Below are 16862 nucleotides of genomic sequence, written 5' to 3'. Positions count from 1 at the left end.
AGAATATTCATATATTGGAGCTTTCTTTGGGGGCACACTCAGGAGTCTATCTATAAATTCCTGTCCTTGGAGGGATGGGGTGTTTTATAAATTTCCTTAGTAAGTCAAAGAAAAACAGCTAGCACTGAATTGTTTAAATTAGTGGTAGTGTAGTAATGTTCGTTGCTCAGTCGTGTCAACTCTTTGTGACCCCCATGGACTGTAGCCTGCCAGGCTCCTCTGTCCACGGGATTTTCCAAGCAAGAATACTGGAGTGGGGTGCCATTTCCTCCCCCAGGGGATCTTCCCAACCCGGGGATCAAACCCAAGTCTCTTAAATCTCCTGCATTGGCAGGCAGGTTCTTTACCACTAGCACCACCTGGGAAGCCCTAAATTAGTGTTACCAGGGATAAAAAGGTGATGGTGGTCTAGTTGCTATGATCGTTCATTCCTTCCTTCCTTCATTCATTCATTCAACAAATATCTGTTGACTTCCCAAGTAGTAAAAATCTGTTGATTTTGTCTGCCTGGCCTCTAGTCTCCCCTTCTGACTTCCCTGGGTGACCTTAGGCCCCACACTAATGCATTTGATTTGATGGAACTGGCTCCAGCCGACTCCAGAGGCAACCAGGTGACTCGGGCCAGGGCCGAGTTCATATGCTGCTGCCCATAGTGAACAGGTTGGAGATGGGTGTACGATGCAATGAGCGCCCACATGGCTAACTTCCTAAACTTCTATAGAAAGATTGTAAGGAAATACCTTATTTTGTGAAAACTGAATTGAAACTGTGAGCCTGGCATTACTGGGAATCATCCTATACAAGGGTTAGACTTCAGAGTCAGGAATGCTAGAGCAAGGTCCGAGTACCAAGAAGCTGTTTCAACCCTTTGGCCCACCTTTGCCTGAGAACCTACTGGATTTGACAGTTATATGACCTCATTTTGCTCAAGTCAGTTGGGTCACATGTTGTCACTTGCAGTTGAGTGAGTCCTGATGAAAACAACCTGGAACACTGGTCTGGTGTCGTAGAGTACAACTGTGACCAGTCCCAGTGAAGATGGCCTCACTCTGTCAGACAAGAAGGAGCGAAGCACAGCTCACTCCCGGACTGTGTTATGACAGGATAATTAATTCAGATCCACTTAGGGGAAAGATTGTCCCTTTCCCGGGGTCATGAAGATCCCCTGGAGAAGGGAATGGCTACCCACTCCAGTACTCTTGCCTGTAGAATTCCATGGACAGAGGAGCCTGGTGGGCTACAGTCTATGGGGTCACAAAGAGTCAGACACAACTGAGTGACTGACACTTTCACTTTTTCACTTTTCACTGTCCCTTTCAGCCTGAGTACCTTCTGAGTATTTGGGTTTTTTTCTTTTTAGCTATGAAGTCAAGAACCAGTTGACAGATACGAAAGCCACAGAACCACCATTCCATATTAACTTTCTGTTCCTGCTTAATAGTTTTGCTCTTCTGCCCAAGGTTCAGTGTGTCCTGGGCAGAGCCAACGTCTATTTTGTTTTTTCCATTACCTAGCTGTGTGTCCTTGGGTAAACGATTTTATCTACGTCTGCTTATATGTCCCCGTCTTTGACATGGGGAGGGGAGAAACAATATCTCTGTCTCAATTTAAAGGATTTCCCTGAAGTGACATTTTTCTATGTATGCAAAAGTCCAGTAACAATGAAAGGATTAAAGTGTATATTTAAATAGTCTGGGCAAACCTTGTCTTTATTTTGAATTGACTGAATAGGTTTAGATATAGTGGTATGCTCTCAAATATTTAACAGACTCTCTTAAGATAGAGAACTACCTACTCGGACTGGTAGTATTGACAGATTGACACAGTGTAAATATTCCCATTATTGTTAATTTTAATCTATCAGTCAGCTTGTGAAATTTCTCCATTCCATCTCCCATGGGGCTGTGTGAACCTACTCCAGTACAAAGCTGCTCTGAGCAGTGGTTAACCCTAACTTCAACTGCCTCAGTTTCATTTATCAAAAGATTTGTTTGGCAATATGCTCACTCATTTCATCTTCATGATTTCATGCTAGCATTATTTTATATTTATCAGTTAGATGAATCCTGCATAAATTCGTTAGAATCATACTTTCATTTGTGGAAAGGTGTTTGGCAGTGATCTATTGTTGTAATGATACTTTTTCTTCTTATGACATGCCCAGGAGGGCCCATGGAATGGAAGGCTAATCAATCTTTTCAGTTGCAGTAGATTACTTTCTAGTTCTATATTTTTACCCCTCATGTGCAAGGAATTTTTCTGGTTGCATTTTTAGGTAAATATACATCCCACTCTATCATATGATATACAGACATAAACATGTCAAGCAGATGGCTGTCTCCTTGAGCTTGTATAAGAAGGTCCCCTCAGGCTACGGAGGCTTAAATCAGTGCTCAAAATCACATTCAGAAGATCTCAGTCTCTGAGATCCTTTACATCTCTTTGTGAATTACTCAAGAAGCAGTAAAATGGCCCTCATTAAGCAAAGTGAAGGATGTTTTCAAAAGCACAGAAAGCCGTCACATCTTCAAGCATTCATCAAGGGGAGTGAGTGAAAAAGCAAACAAAAACGGAACATCAGGAATGGGTCAGCTCTCTGATCTGCACGGGCAGAATGTAGATTGATCATCAGTTTGCTCACAAAAACACAGGTTTTCCTGCTCGTGATAAGGAATCTGAGTGTCAAGCTTCTGACAGTTGGAGGCTTAACGTGAACACACTTGACCAATGAACATGTGGAAGTGGCTGAATTGAACAGTGATGACATCAGGTGATAAGTTCTACACCGGAGGGGCCCTCTCCAGTTAGGGTGGCTTGCCATGACCTTCCACTGTTACCTCATTTCTTGGGGCTGAGTTATCGCGGCTGTTTTGTAATAAAGACATGTCCACTGATATTTGTGAAATGACATCACATACATGGTTACTCATTGCAGAATTGTTTGTGATTGTAAAAGGTTACAAATCACCTCAGAGTCCATCAGCGGAGGACCAGTGGGTTAAACTATGGCACATTCACACAGTGTAATACCATACAGGCAACCATCAGTACAGAGTGAGGGAACTGCTTGTAGCTGGCTATGGAAAAGTCTCCTTGTAAATGCACCATATGGACTTCAGAATGCTACCCTGTGTCTAAGTAACGGGGACAAGTAAATGAGGAAGCACAGGAGAGTGGTCATATGGGCCAGGTTACATCCAGAGAGGAAAACTGAGAGCCTGAGGATGGGGTGAAAAAGATACTTTTCACCACGTGCTTTTCATTTCATTTGCATTCTCTATGGCAGGAAGTCTTACCTATTCCAACACACACAAACTTTACTTCCACACACACTTTTTTTTTTTTTTACTATTTTAACTATACACAAATGTTCAATTCAGTGATACCAAATACATTCACAATGCTATGTATGCACAACTACTATCTATACCCAAGTCATTTTCATTATCCCCAACGGAAACTCTGGACCCATTAAATAGTAACTCTCATTCCCTGCCACTCCCTACCCCCTCAGCCTCTGGTTACCTCTAGGCTACCTTTTCTGTCTACGTAAATTGGCCTTTTCTAGGCGTCTTGTGTAAGTGGAATCATGCATTGTTTGTCCTTCTGTGTCTGACTTATTTCACTAACCCACATACACTTTATAAAGAAAACACCTACAAACTAGATAACTGAAGTTGTGAAAGACTGCAGTTTTTCATGTCTTTAGAGAGAACTGACCTTGTGAACTACGTGGATGTGCCTCAGACAAGGTAGCATCAACCTCTGGTGATTCCTAGAAACCTCCCTGTAACTTTCACAGGTTAACTAGTAACCCAGCTTGCTCAGAAAATGAAGTGAAATAGCCACCATTTGTCACGAGCCTTGGGAAAGCCTCATATGTGGCAAAGCTCTTAACTGGGGCTTCTAAGGGCCTTCACAGGGTCTAGGAATCTTCTCTGAAATTGTAAGCAAATCTGTTGTGTGCTGGTCTTTCTGGAGACTTTTTTAGCGTTTGAGATTTCAAAGTGGTAGGAGTAAAAAAATAAATAAAGACTAAGCACCATTACTAAACGTACTGCTATCCCTTCACATGAAACACAGGTAAAAGCCCTTCATTCATCAACCAGTTCGTCCAAGTACATGATCAATGAACCCACACCAAAAGATAAGCCTCTGACATGGGCCTTGCACATGAGGCCAGGAAGCTTCTGACTCCTGACCAACAGGGCTGTGGGAAAGTGAGTCTGCGGTAGTGTTAGAGCAGCAGAACGAAATCAATCCAGTGTCTAATTCATAAGGAAGAGCTTTCTGGAATTCAATTTGTTAGTACATCTTGACAACTTATAGTAACGCCAAGTATATTTTAAATGCTCAGTCTCATCTGACTCTTCACGGCCCCGTGGACTGCAGCCCACCAGGCTCCTCTGCCCATGGAATTTTCAGGCAAGAATACTGCAGTGGGGTGCCATTTCCTCCTCCAGGGAATCTTCCCAACCCAGGGATTGAACCAGTAACTCCTGCATTGGCAGGTGAATTCTTTACCACTAGCACCAACTAGACATTGATGTTAGTAAACATTAATATCCTTCTCAAAAGTGAGAGGAAGCAAAGGTATAAAGATGTAAATAATTCTATGAGACTCCACAATCAATGGCCTAATCAGAAGTATCTTCAAAAGAGTTTACTTTCTAATTCAGTTACCAGAGATAACAAAACCCATGATTATGACAGCTACTCATAAGAAAATTGCCTAGAGTGGGGGCAGCAAACTCAAAGGCATGAGTGGGCTTTGCAGGAAACACACAAAGGAAACAGGGAAAATGGGGATTGCCACAGATGGGGGAGGCGGCCCCATCCAAGGGGCAGATCCCAGCACGGTTAACTGCTATCAGTACGAGTGCAGCGCAGGTCCAGTCTTGCCAGACACTTCAAAGTCCATTCCTCCTTCCGTGAAATCCCCAGTTTTTAACTGTTGAAATCTAATTCATATATAAACACATGCAGGCCCCACAGACAATTTTCAGGCAAAACTGATCATGTCTATGAGCCGCCCTAGGGCCAGAGACCCTTGGGTTGCTATCTCTGGCCAGTTGGTGAACACATATAGAAAACCCCAAAGGTAAGTTCCTCTTGAATGCGGTTTTAGGCTTTCTTATATTCTTATATCATAAAAGCATCTTCTGCAGTGCTTTTGGTAGTCTACCTAAATCTAAGAAGCCATGAATCATATGAAATTCTGATCAAGCTAAAGAGAAGGAAAACTTTGAATTATGTTCAAACCCAACTTTATTAAAATTATTTGGCAATTCTGGCAGCAGTACAAAGTCTCTGACCACTGGATACATTAGACATTGAGTTCATAGTTTTAGTTTGTTGTGGGTTTGGGTACATGTACTTTTTGAAATCTTCTGCCCTTCATTTAATTACCAAATGGCAAAGTGCCTTAAGTTTCTCTATCTACTACCCTATTTTTTATAGAACAGGAATTTGTAAAATAAGATTGAAAAAATAAAATGCACAGATTCAAAAAGTTCTCCTCACATATTAAGAACATACAAAGTATATTGAAGACATCTACATTTAGCCTTCCAAGTAACAAGGTGGGTGGTTTGATATCTTGCTTTTATTTATTGCTAATTACAATCCAGAGACCAAAGTGTTTCCAGAAACTATAAAAACCATCATTGACATTCCTAGTATGGTTCTGATGGGTTTAGCAGGAAAAACAGTGGAGCTTGATTTGACCTTTACAATCATAAGCCTTTTTATCTTTAGTGGGATTTTTCTTCTATAGTAGCTCGGGGCACTATTTGCTTACTTAATCCCTCATAATTAGCATCTGCCTTATGGTAGATTTAATATTGGCCTTGTAAAGTGTATTACTGGACAGGCAAGTGGTAGGAGACGTTCCTGTCCGAGGTGAAACTTCACTGGACCTTAAAGTAAAACCTTCAGAGGGTCTGGTGCCCCTTAGTTGTTCTCCAGTGATCCTGAAGTTGCCTGTAAGAAAGAAAGAAAGAAAGCAGGGTGGGATCTTTCCATCAGACATTTCTGCCTGTTCTAAGCAGTTCTGTTTCTCTAGCAGTGTTTGAAAATTCAGTATATGGCAATGAAGCTTCTGCTGTTTTGTTCCTGTGATAAGAGTATCTATCTCCTGGGGATTGGAATGCAAGAAAAAAAGCAGGGCAATCAGTTGAGAGAATTCTGCCCCGGCTTCTCGCAAAGGCTGTACTTTCCTAAGATGGATAAGGATATTCAGTCTTTTCATGCACTGTGCATTTCTGGGCATTCCCATGGCTAACTAAAGATCCCTCAGCTGAATGGCCCACTGACTTCAGAGGTAGAAGACTGCCATAGCATGTTACTGTTGGTTGCCATCACTGCTCAAAGACAAAGCAACTTGGGAATCAAAACAGGCAAGTTTCTTTATTCACGTTATCAGAATAGGATCTCAACTTTGCAAAGGTTAACTACGCAAGTTATTTGTGTTGTCTCAGCAGATCAGACCTACGGACATGAAGTCATGGCAGCGGCAGATTTATCAATATAGTTCTCACTCTTATTTCCCTAATGACGATAAGATATTTTCTTTAGTAATAAGTATAAATTTTGAAATCTTTCAATAATCAATTCTTTGCAGCTAATTTAAGCTTTTTCTTTTTAATAAATGGAAGTATAGTCTCTGAAATTAAAGAAAGTAAGAGAATATAGAGCAGGTCTTTTCCCCAAGTTAAGGCTCATCCTATACTTCAACTTAAGAATTTAAATAATTCAAATAATATCTAGAACAAAAAAAGCAATGTATCCATGTGATGCTGTCAACCTACAAAGCATTCAAATATAGGAGAGAGAAATTATACTTACAAATGGAGTCCTGATTCCAAATTTGCTATGGAATGTCATGGTGACTTTGTTTTTATGTCCTGTTCTTTGATCAAAGGCATGGCACGTGTCAAAAGGCGGACTGTACAAGTGAAGGCTCACAGCAGGCTCTGTATGACTAATGTTCTCTACTCGATGTAAGCCAATGGAATCTAAACAATATCCAAGAGGGATGGAGAGATGAAGGGGCTTAGATGATAGACTTAGGTAAAAATTTTGTTAATCACCCCAAATCTTAAATCAACCAATACATATGGAATTATTAAAAACTAGTTATAACTGAACTTCTAGTTAAAGAGTAAATGACACTCTGCTTTTTTCCTGAAGATGCTCTTTCTTGAAGTGGAAGAATTAAAAAGGCATCAACATATAAAGATAAAAGGAAAAGAAAAACGTCTTTATTAAAGTGAAAAAGAAAAACTCTTAAAAAAATTAAAAGTACAGAAGTAGATGGATGACTTTGCAGAGGAGAGAAAGCTAAATCCTCAGTTATGCTTGGACATGGCCAAGAAATAACCTGATTTATATCCTGAAACTGACAAACAGCGCAGACTGGCAGCACAGACACTTCCTGAAATGAAGGTAAAGACGGGCTTCAGATAGAAGAACTCGTTGAAGTCTATCTTAAGTTTAGCCTCAAACTCTTTTCATCATGTCTCCCTCCCCTCCCCTCTAACCCTGGTAGAAGTCTGAGATCTATTTATTCTCTAGAAAGAGTATAGCAGATGAACTCAGAACCGGTGGATACTCGGTGAAAAACTGGTTGACTAAAATGAAAATTTACACATTGAGTGGTAAGATCTCCACTTTCTTCATCACAAAATTGCCAAAATGCTGCCAGATGGGAATTTCTTCTCCAGACAACAGATGGGAAGCAGTTTCTCTGAGAACCTGATCAGCTCAAGAAAAAAGTCCTGAAGATATGGCCCTTGGTTGGTCCTCAAGGAAAAGCTTTACCAGATGATCTAGAGTGAAGTCCAGTTGACAAACACCATCCATGTGTGAAAGCTTCCAATTAACTTTTGCGTCCCTGGTTTTTAAATGCTAGCACACAGTCAAGGCCACCAGACATGTGAGCAGAGCCTCTAGTATAATAGAGGCAAGAGCAACCTGAAAAAAAGGCAACGTGAAACAGACACGACTCATGAGAAGGCTTAAAAAAACAAAACCAAAAACATCAATATCCTCATAGAAACAAGAGAGAGGGCGTTCCCTGGTGGTCCAGGAGTTAGGACTGAGCGTTTTCACTGTGATGAGCTGAGTTCAACCCCTGGTCGGGGAACAAAGATCCTGTAAGCCACCTGGTGCTCAGAGACAGAGACAAGAGGAGAATACCATAAAAGGGCTAGAGAGCAAAAAGAGCTTTCATAGATATAAAGAGAAGAAATACAAATTTGAATAGAAGCGCTAGAAGAAAAACCTGTGAAGACTCAAAGAACAAAGGGCCAAAGATAGAACATAGGAAAGATAAAAACCCCAAAACACCAGAGGACTAGTTCAAAAGGTTTAATATCTGACCCATAGTAGTTTCAGAAACAAACACAACCATAGCAAAATCAAAGAAACAACCTGAGAATATTATTTTGAAGAACGTGAATTCCTAGCTCATAAGGACCTCGTGAGCTCCCAGCACAACGAGTGTCATGAAACAAAGTGCATCAAAAGACACCCAAAGAGAAGGCCTCAAGAGTTCCTAGAAAGAAAAAATAGGATTCACAGAGATATTCAAGAATCAGAATGGAACCAGGCTTTCAACAAGAAGAATGGAAACTAAAAGACAAGGGATGACCTTTATAGTTGTGAGAAAAAGTGGTTGCCAGGTCATGATTTCATAAGGGTTGAAGACAGAGATTTTTAGACATAAGAGGTCTCAAAAATTTATCTTCCGTGTACCCTTTCTCACAGGGCCGTTGGAAGACTTGTGCTACCAAAACAAGCATGTGAACCCAAGAGAAAGCAGGCATGAGATAAGGAAATGAGGGAATAGGCACCCGGAGAGAGGAAATGGAAAGCCTGGATGGTGTGAGGGGACCCAGGGGGAGACCTGGCCAGCCAATCCACATTGAAGGAGGTCAAAAGGCCCAGGGGAGGTGTCTTCAAGAAGACTGAAATAAACAAAACAGTATTTTTATACCTGTGGATAAAGAAATTTCTATAGTAGAGAGACAGTTGGAAGGTGAATCAAGGAAGGAGTTCAGGGTATTAGTGTAGTTAATTGTTGATCAGTTGCTAAGTCATGTCCAAGTTTTGTGACCCCATGAACTATAGCACACCAGGCTTCTCTGTCCCCCACTCTCTCCTGGAGTTTGCTCAAGTTCATGTCCACTGAGTCAGTGATGCTATCCGACCATCTCATCCTCCAACGCCCTCTTCTCCTTAGGGCACTTAATTTGGCCTTACGCTTTATCATCTAGCTCCAGGAGCTTGCATACAAAGAACAACATAGCTCAGAAACAGAAGTCTTTGATTCTACTCCCAGTTAGACTGACTACCTTTGAACAACTCAGAACTTCCAGGATCTTCTGTCTTCCTCATTTTAAAAAAATGGGGCTTAGTCCTTAGATATGCAAACCCTTCCATTTTATAGCCTATGCTTTTATAACACACTGGCTTAATTTTGAACAAAAGTGAAACATTCCGAAGAACTGATTGCCTTTCCCCTCCAATTTCAAGCAAAGATCCCACAAAAACAGGTCGCCCACTCTTTAGAAGCCCCCAGTGCTCATGTCTGATCCCTGATGTTAGTAATTCCAACGTTATTATTATTATTAGTTTTTCCCTCCTTTCCTTTTTGCCAATGATATACCCTCTGTCACACTAATACCAGACTGTTCTTGGTGATACTTATGGATGCCAGCTTGTTCGAGGCAATGTCCACCTTCCACCTATTAAGACAGGTAACTTGATTTCCTTGCCCCATTTTCCCTCACCTTCACCCTGTGACACATACTGCTTGATCAAGACATTCCCAGTAAAATTCTGCTGACCAAAGAAAGCTCTTACTTGAAGCTTGTCTTGGAGGCTAAGGCCCTGATCTGGCTTTACTCTCCTATTATTCCTATCCAAGTCCATTCTTCTTCCCTTCCAGCTAGACCATCCCTGCATAGTTTTCATTCTTTGCAATGGTTGTGCCTTCACTCATACTCTTTCCTGTACTTGAAACATCTTTCCTCTGATCACTATCCATATCTAGCATTCTTCCTGCATGTAAAAATCAAAGGTTAAAAGTCTGTGGTTTTTGAGTAATACGTCTACAGAAATGTTTAGCTTATCTTATCCAGTATTTTGCAGGTTAGCAAAATTTCCCATAAAAATCAAGAATTTCCCAGGACCTCTCTGATGGTCCACTGGTAAAGATGGTGAGCTTCCAGTACACAAGACATGGGTTCAATCCCTGGTCAGGGGAGTCTGGCATGCCATGAGGTGCAGCAAAAAAAAAAAAAAAAAAATCAGAATGTCCCACTTCTACGGAAAAAAGTCAGGATGATCTCACTGGAGCTGATAGTCATGTTGTCCCTTTAGACAGGACCGCTTGCACACCAGTTCCCACAGTCTCTTGCATTGAAGACCCTTGAAAAAAATCTTAAGTGTTTTCCAAGATCTAATGTAGCTTCACAATGACTCTGTGATTCTAGCGGAAAGTAATTATTCTGAAAGGCTTTTGGCTTTATTGTGAGGAGTACTGGTAATCTTGCTCTTGGGAGTCTTGTGTGCCTGCTATTTATGTGTATTTATTTATGTATGTCTCTTCAGTCGTGTGTGATCTGCGTGACCCCATGGACCCACAGGCTCCTCTGTCCATGGGATTCTCCAGGCAAGAATACTGGAGTGAGTTGCCACGCCCTCCTCCAGGGGACCTTCCCGACCCAGGAGTGGAACCCACATCTCTTATGTCTCCTGCATTGGCAGGCAGTTTCTTTAGCGCCACTTGGGAAGTCCACCTCAAATAAGAATTTCCTGCCACTTGAGGAATTAACCCCCTTGTGTTATGTGAATGGGGGAAAAGTTCCTACACAATCTGACCTTTGTAAGTGACTTGCATTCTTAAACTAATGAACAAAATTAAGCCACGTACCAAGGCCAATACTTAACTTTAAGATCTAAGAAGAAAGAACTTGCTTTGCCAAAAAAACCTCTGTAATACTTTATTTTAGATAAGTGGGATAGCATCCCAACTAAGAGTGTGGGCTTTGGCATCAAATTCTTTGGGTTAAAATCCTGAGTGACCTTAATCTTCGTATGTGTTGGCAATTTCATCTGTAAATGGGAATAAAAAAGTTATCTCATAGAAGCTTTGAGGAGCTTTTTGCAGTTACTAAGCCCTTTAGGAACACAGATGTTAATCATTGCCTCTACTGAAGAGCGTTCAATCCCATATTATATTCAGAAGAAAGAATGAATTGTCAGAGATCTAGAAATCATTGCTAAATAATGTGCTTCATAAAGTTTCTCCTGAGAATACTGTATGCACTTTAGGAAAACAGGGACTAGCTAGCATTCTTAATCACTTCCAGAACATTTCTTTCCATTTTCTAACCAAAGACTAATACTTCCAAGTTGGCCTCTCACCTTTATTAAAAGACTCTCCTTATGTAAACTCCTATTTGATTCTAACTGTCCTAAGACTTGGTAGGTAAATAACTCTTCAATGGATGCTAGCCTGCATGCATATGTTTTTAATAAGTGATTCCCTTCCACACATGGGGATGGTTTAGTTACTGTCATGTCCAACTCCTTGCAACCATCCACATGCAAAAGCTTTAAGGAAAAAAAGCAAAACCCACTGCTTTTAAGTTACTTCCTAAGCAGATGAGATCATGCCTCCAGGACCCATGCTCTACTGCACAAATGTAAGAGAGCAATATTTCAGATGGGTGTGCAAGGTTTTCCCCACTAGTTAGTTAAATGTATTGGATGTTACCGTTGATGTAGGCACACTGGTTTTCCCTCAAGATTCTTTCAGACTTCTTGATCATCTCATTGGATTTCTTGTCAGGCCAGGCAAACAATGTCTCCTTTAGATTTCCCTGCAGCATCTTCAGAAAGCAGTGGGAGTCGGTGTGATCATGGATACTGCTATAGTTACACAAAACAACAACTGAACTCAGTAGATGAACTCAGACCTGTAACAGTCTCTCCAGAGCTTACAGCCAAAACTGTCAGTAGGATACCTCCCAGGCCAATATCCATTTCAGCTGGATTTCTAAATGTCATCAATTTATAATTCAACATTGTTCAGGGCAAAGTAATGCAACACTATATTTTCCATGTTGATGCATATAAGGGGTACAGTTTTAATCCATAACCCTACTGAAGAACAGTTCACTTTTTTAAACCCTGTTGTAAAACTACTTTGATAACAGAAACACAAAACCAGTAACCATTTCCAAGATACAGCTTTTCAATTAGAACTTGATTTAAAAACTACATTAGAGTAATTTTAGAAAGGATAATAATGATAATAACTGTAATAACAGCATCATGTTGAGAAGGTCAAAGGTCATGTGACAGTGTTTTCCCCCTCAGGCTTTTTTTCTCTTTCTTCTGGAGGACAAAAGGTATGAACGTGTGTGACCAACTGAAAATTATACTGTAAAGTATACAAAATGTTAACATTTTATAGATTTAGAGTATCCTACCTGTGATTACTTCCCAATATTGATGGGAGAATAAAAAAGCAAATTGGATTTGGGGAAAGAGTTTATTCCTGTAAATAGTATTTAAGCTTATTAAGTAGTATTAGCTACTATAGGGTTGATTAAAAGGTATGAATTTGTATACACTACAGCATTTATTTCGTACGTTGAATTCTGTTAACCCATACATGCACCATAAGAACTTGCTTCCTAATTCACAGAGCATTGTCCTACTCCTAACATATAATCTGCTTTCAAAAAATTTTGAGAGGATGAAAACAACTTCATTCTAGATAGATAAGTAAATGCCCTCTATAAACCTAACTTTCCAAAATCTTATAAATTCATATTTCCTTTCTTGTACCAAAAATGGGTCTGGATTATTGTTTGTTTGTTTGTTTTACCATTTTCAAGACTGAGGAGGACCTACTTAAAGAGGTAATCATACTTGATTGGTAGTAAGACTTGCAAATGCATAAGCTGAGGGAAAATTAAGGAACGAAGAACTGGTATTAGCCTAAGTTACCTTATCTCTATATAAAGAAAATAAACAATCAGCTTGAAGTAGAAAATTTTCCAAATTGCTTTTCTAGTTTCACATCTGGATGCTTTGGTCTTTGGCCTGACAATTGTTTACACACTTCAAAGCACCACAAAGGTCAAGTTTTAGCATAATTCCATAGAAAGTTTAACTCCGGAGAACACAGAGGTTAAATTAAGCTGGTTACTTACCACCACCTCCTTTGACTGACCACTCATTTGAGCAGCAGGTCTCTCATACATGGTATATGCTAAACCCCTCATGCTAATTCCCATGAGAAGTTTTGCTGGGATTAGGGAACACTGTGAACAATTTGTGATTTATTAGTGCTCACAGACACGTGGCCAGTTTGCACTATACTTTTCATGTGCTGGACTAAGTACTTTAATAAATATCCAAACGAGCAGCTGTCTTACCTGCCATGTCCTTCACCCCAGCATAGAATCATGAGATTAAATTTTCCATTTCCTTGATCCACAAGATTTCGAGTATACCTAAAAAGAACATTTCAGAAGTTTGAATTTGTTTGATGAGACAAGCACTGGGAGAAAAATGTCATACAGTATCATTAATTTACAAATGCTAATATTTTTACCTCTCAGCAACTTTAAATGTGGTTGTCTAGTTAGAAATTGAGCACAAATGAAAACAAATATTTTTCTATGGTTCATTTTAGACATTTTTGTATTTTAATCACTGTTCACAGCTGCTCAGTTTCAATCAGTGGCGTGAAAAAGGTAACCAAAAAAAAAAAAACAACCCAAATTCCTTGATTTTTCACGTGACAGCCTCAAACTGATAAAAAGAATAAAAGTTTCTCACAGAAAGTATTTTCAAAGTACATTACTGCTCTAAGCAAGAATGCTGCTATTATCTTTTTTCCCCCTCCCTGTAGCTAAACCAGAATTTGAGAAACAAGGTTTTATTAAACAGCTGTTCTAGAATTCTCCTTAGTTTTACTACAGCCAAGACACAAACGACATCCACATTCAAAAGCATCAGAATGAAAAGTCCTCCAGAGGGACCTAAGTACCTGGACAAAAGTCACTATACTTGTGAAGTAAAATAATACCCTAAACCTTGTACAGTGAAGAGAAATTAGCAACTGGCCTCCAAAAATCTCAAACCAAAACAACCCCACCCACACCACCCCACCTCAGAAAATCAACTTTAAAGCTTCTCTTGGTCTAGCGGGTTCTCTTGACGCCATCTAATTAACAAAGTTAGGTAATTAAGACATTTATTTAAACTCATTTTTAAGGAAAGGAATCTTTATCCCGTTTTGTTTGCTCACATGGTCATCTGCTCACTGTGCCCCACACACCCCCTCCTCCCCTGGGCTAGAGGCCAGGTGCTGGCAGAGCAGGGTCCCTGAGATTGATTAGTGGATTAGAGGACAGTTATCCTTACTTTGCAGCCCTTTATGATCTGCAAGGGGCCGCACACATAGCCCTTGACCCTGGGAAAGCTTCTGTACTAGGGATCCCAGTCTCCTTCCACCAGTCTTAGGGTCCTCCTCTTGCTGGGGCTTCTTCCGGAGAATTTACTGCCTAGCACTTACTCTGTGTTGCTTCTTCTGCACTGGCCTTCCCAAGGCCATGATGGCATTGATTTCTGTTCTCCCATCTCCCTCACTCCTCCAACTGCAGGACTACACCCATTATCTTACTGAGGGGTGCTTCAGAAACCTGTGGAATAAGTCAACCCAAAGGTATCAAGTGGTTTCGAGCTTGTCCGTCAAGGTAAATTCAAGGCCTTGGAAATGCCCTTGTTCTACAGATTAAAAGCTCTTACAAGCTACCCTGGTTAATTGATTTCACTTGGTCAATAATAAATCTAGGCAAAAGAAAACTATGATGGCACCTTATGTCTATAGGAAGTTTAGCAGTGGTTTAGAGTGTAGGCTCCGGAACGAGAATGCTAATTTGAATCCTGGACATTAGTTCTTACGCAGGTAATCCAACCTTCTCACTACCTACTCTTCTTCCCCTGTAAAACAGGGATGACAATGGCACCTATCTCACAGAACCTCTGCAAGGTAATAAGTTAATTCACGTGCCAAGTGATCAGAAGAGGACCAGAGCCCTCCCTACCATTATGACCAACCTACCTAACCAACCATTATGACCGAAGCGCTGGCTACCCTTCCGTAAAAGAAATCCTCACTCTTCTGGGTGATTAAATTTTACTCCTCTCCCCAGGGGATTGGTAGTGCTTCATGTTTCAATTTTACTTAATCTCCAAGCCAGGGCTGCAGTGAGCAGCCACCGGTTCATCTCACTCTAGCACAGCTGAGGAGCAGGGGTCTTCAATTTACATTCCAGACGCTCAGATCTAGAGGATAAGAAACAGCATATTGCCTGGGGGCTGAAAGAGAAGCACTCATCTGAGAACCAAACAGTGGGTTTAAACAAACCCACAGTCGGTGGAGACAACTTGCTTTGGGAGAGGGATCAGCATAGACTGAAAAATAGCAGCTGACATCCCCAGGTCGTTATTTTATATTAGCAAAAATGCTTGCCGGCGGACGCCTGGTTGCAGGCGACCGAGGGAGAAGTAATGTCGCTTAATTGTGTCTTCCACGGTCACCCCTTTCTCCGGACCGCTGTTGGACCTTCTCCTCGGAGCACCCCGGGTTAATCCAGCCAGTCCGAGCCTGAGGGCGTCCAGCCCCCAGGGGCTCCCCGCATCTCCTCCGCGGACTAGGCGAGCGAAGGCTCCGGAGCGGGGTGGGGGGTGGAGGGCTACTGCTCTGGACGCCAAGGTTGGGAGGAGGAGCGGCTGTTCGGCAGCCGAGCGGTCGATCAACGAGAAGAGAACAGAAAACTTGCAGCCGCGCGGTGTCCTCCCCTCCGGGAGCCTGTCGCAGTCTCGGGCCAGTGGGACCCACCTTCGGCCCAAAGCGCCGGGCGCAGGCCCCAGGGCTCGCGGGCGTGGAGGCGCGGCGCTGGGGTGCGGGAGCGGGCTGGGAGCATCGCGAGGGTGGGCGCGGCGGGCGCCAAGCCGCCGGCGCTCTCCGGCGGTCGAACCCCCTATTCCCGCGCCGGCCGCCGTTGGGCCGGGAGGCCGGCGCTGCGGAGCCTCGGAGAGCGGGGCGAGAGCGCGCTCACCTGTACTGGTCGAACTTGGCGTACAAAGCCCACTCGGCGGGGTTGCTCTCGTAAGCCTCCAAGACGGCCTGCACCTCCTCCACGTTGACCTCCTCGCCGGCGAAGAGCTGGTGCAGGACGCGGATCAGATCGGCCAGGGTGCGGGGCTTTAGCACCTCGGTCCGCTCCATCCCCCGAGGAACTGGCGGCACGCGTCTCGCTGAAGGATGATGAAGGAGGAGCTGAGCGAGCCGAGGAGCCGGAGGCGAGAGTCCCTAGGCGCTAGCTAGACAGTCACTCGCGACACAAAGCCCCCTAACGCACGAGGGTCACGGCGTAAATAAGCCCTTTGCCAAGATACCCGCCCTGGCGGGTCTGGGTACGCGATGCGCACACAAATCAAGATCAAACCTTGTAGGCGCAGCCTTCCAGGGCCCTTTTAAAGCTCTCGGAGTCGGCGGGAATGTACCAACGTCCCTCGGAGGGTGGGGAGAAGCGGGAAGCGACCTGAGAAGGGTGGTTAAAGCGGCGACAACGTGTGCGCGTAAGGCCCACGCAGACGACCCCGGCTCCCTCGGCACCCTCGCCCTGGCGGAACGCTGTCCTCGCGGGTCCCAGCGCTTGCGATGGGCTTCGCACAGTCTCTCCCCCGCCGGAGCAGGGCGCCTTTTGACAGCCCATCCAAAGCCTACTCCCCCTCCCAGCTCCCTGAGGCTCCGTTCTGCAGCCTCG

The 16862-nt window shown here is 42.7% G+C and overlaps 1 protein-coding gene across 1 annotated transcript; it reads right to left on the bottom strand.

Annotated features, from left to right (window-relative positions):
* Nucleotides 1-5250: 5250 nt before the first annotated feature.
* On the bottom strand, nucleotides 5251-16541 carry CDO1 (cysteine dioxygenase type 1). Its single transcript, XM_043920391.1, has 5 exons — nucleotides 16152-16541; nucleotides 13458-13535; nucleotides 11786-11940; nucleotides 6847-7016; nucleotides 5251-5982 (listed from the first exon to the last, which is right to left on the bottom strand). The coding sequence occupies exons 1-5, from the start codon at nucleotides 16319-16321 to the stop codon at nucleotides 5953-5955; spliced, it is 603 nt and encodes a 200-aa protein (XP_043776326.1). The 5' UTR covers nucleotides 16322-16541; the 3' UTR covers nucleotides 5251-5952.
* Between the last annotated feature and the right edge of the window lie 321 nt (nucleotides 16542-16862).

Source organism: Cervus elaphus, chromosome 12 (assembly GCF_910594005.1).
Source record: "Cervus elaphus chromosome 12, mCerEla1.1, whole genome shotgun sequence".
NCBI lineage: Eukaryota > Metazoa > Chordata > Mammalia > Artiodactyla > Cervidae > Cervus > Cervus elaphus.
This window is presented reverse-complemented; position numbering and strand designations above follow the sequence as displayed.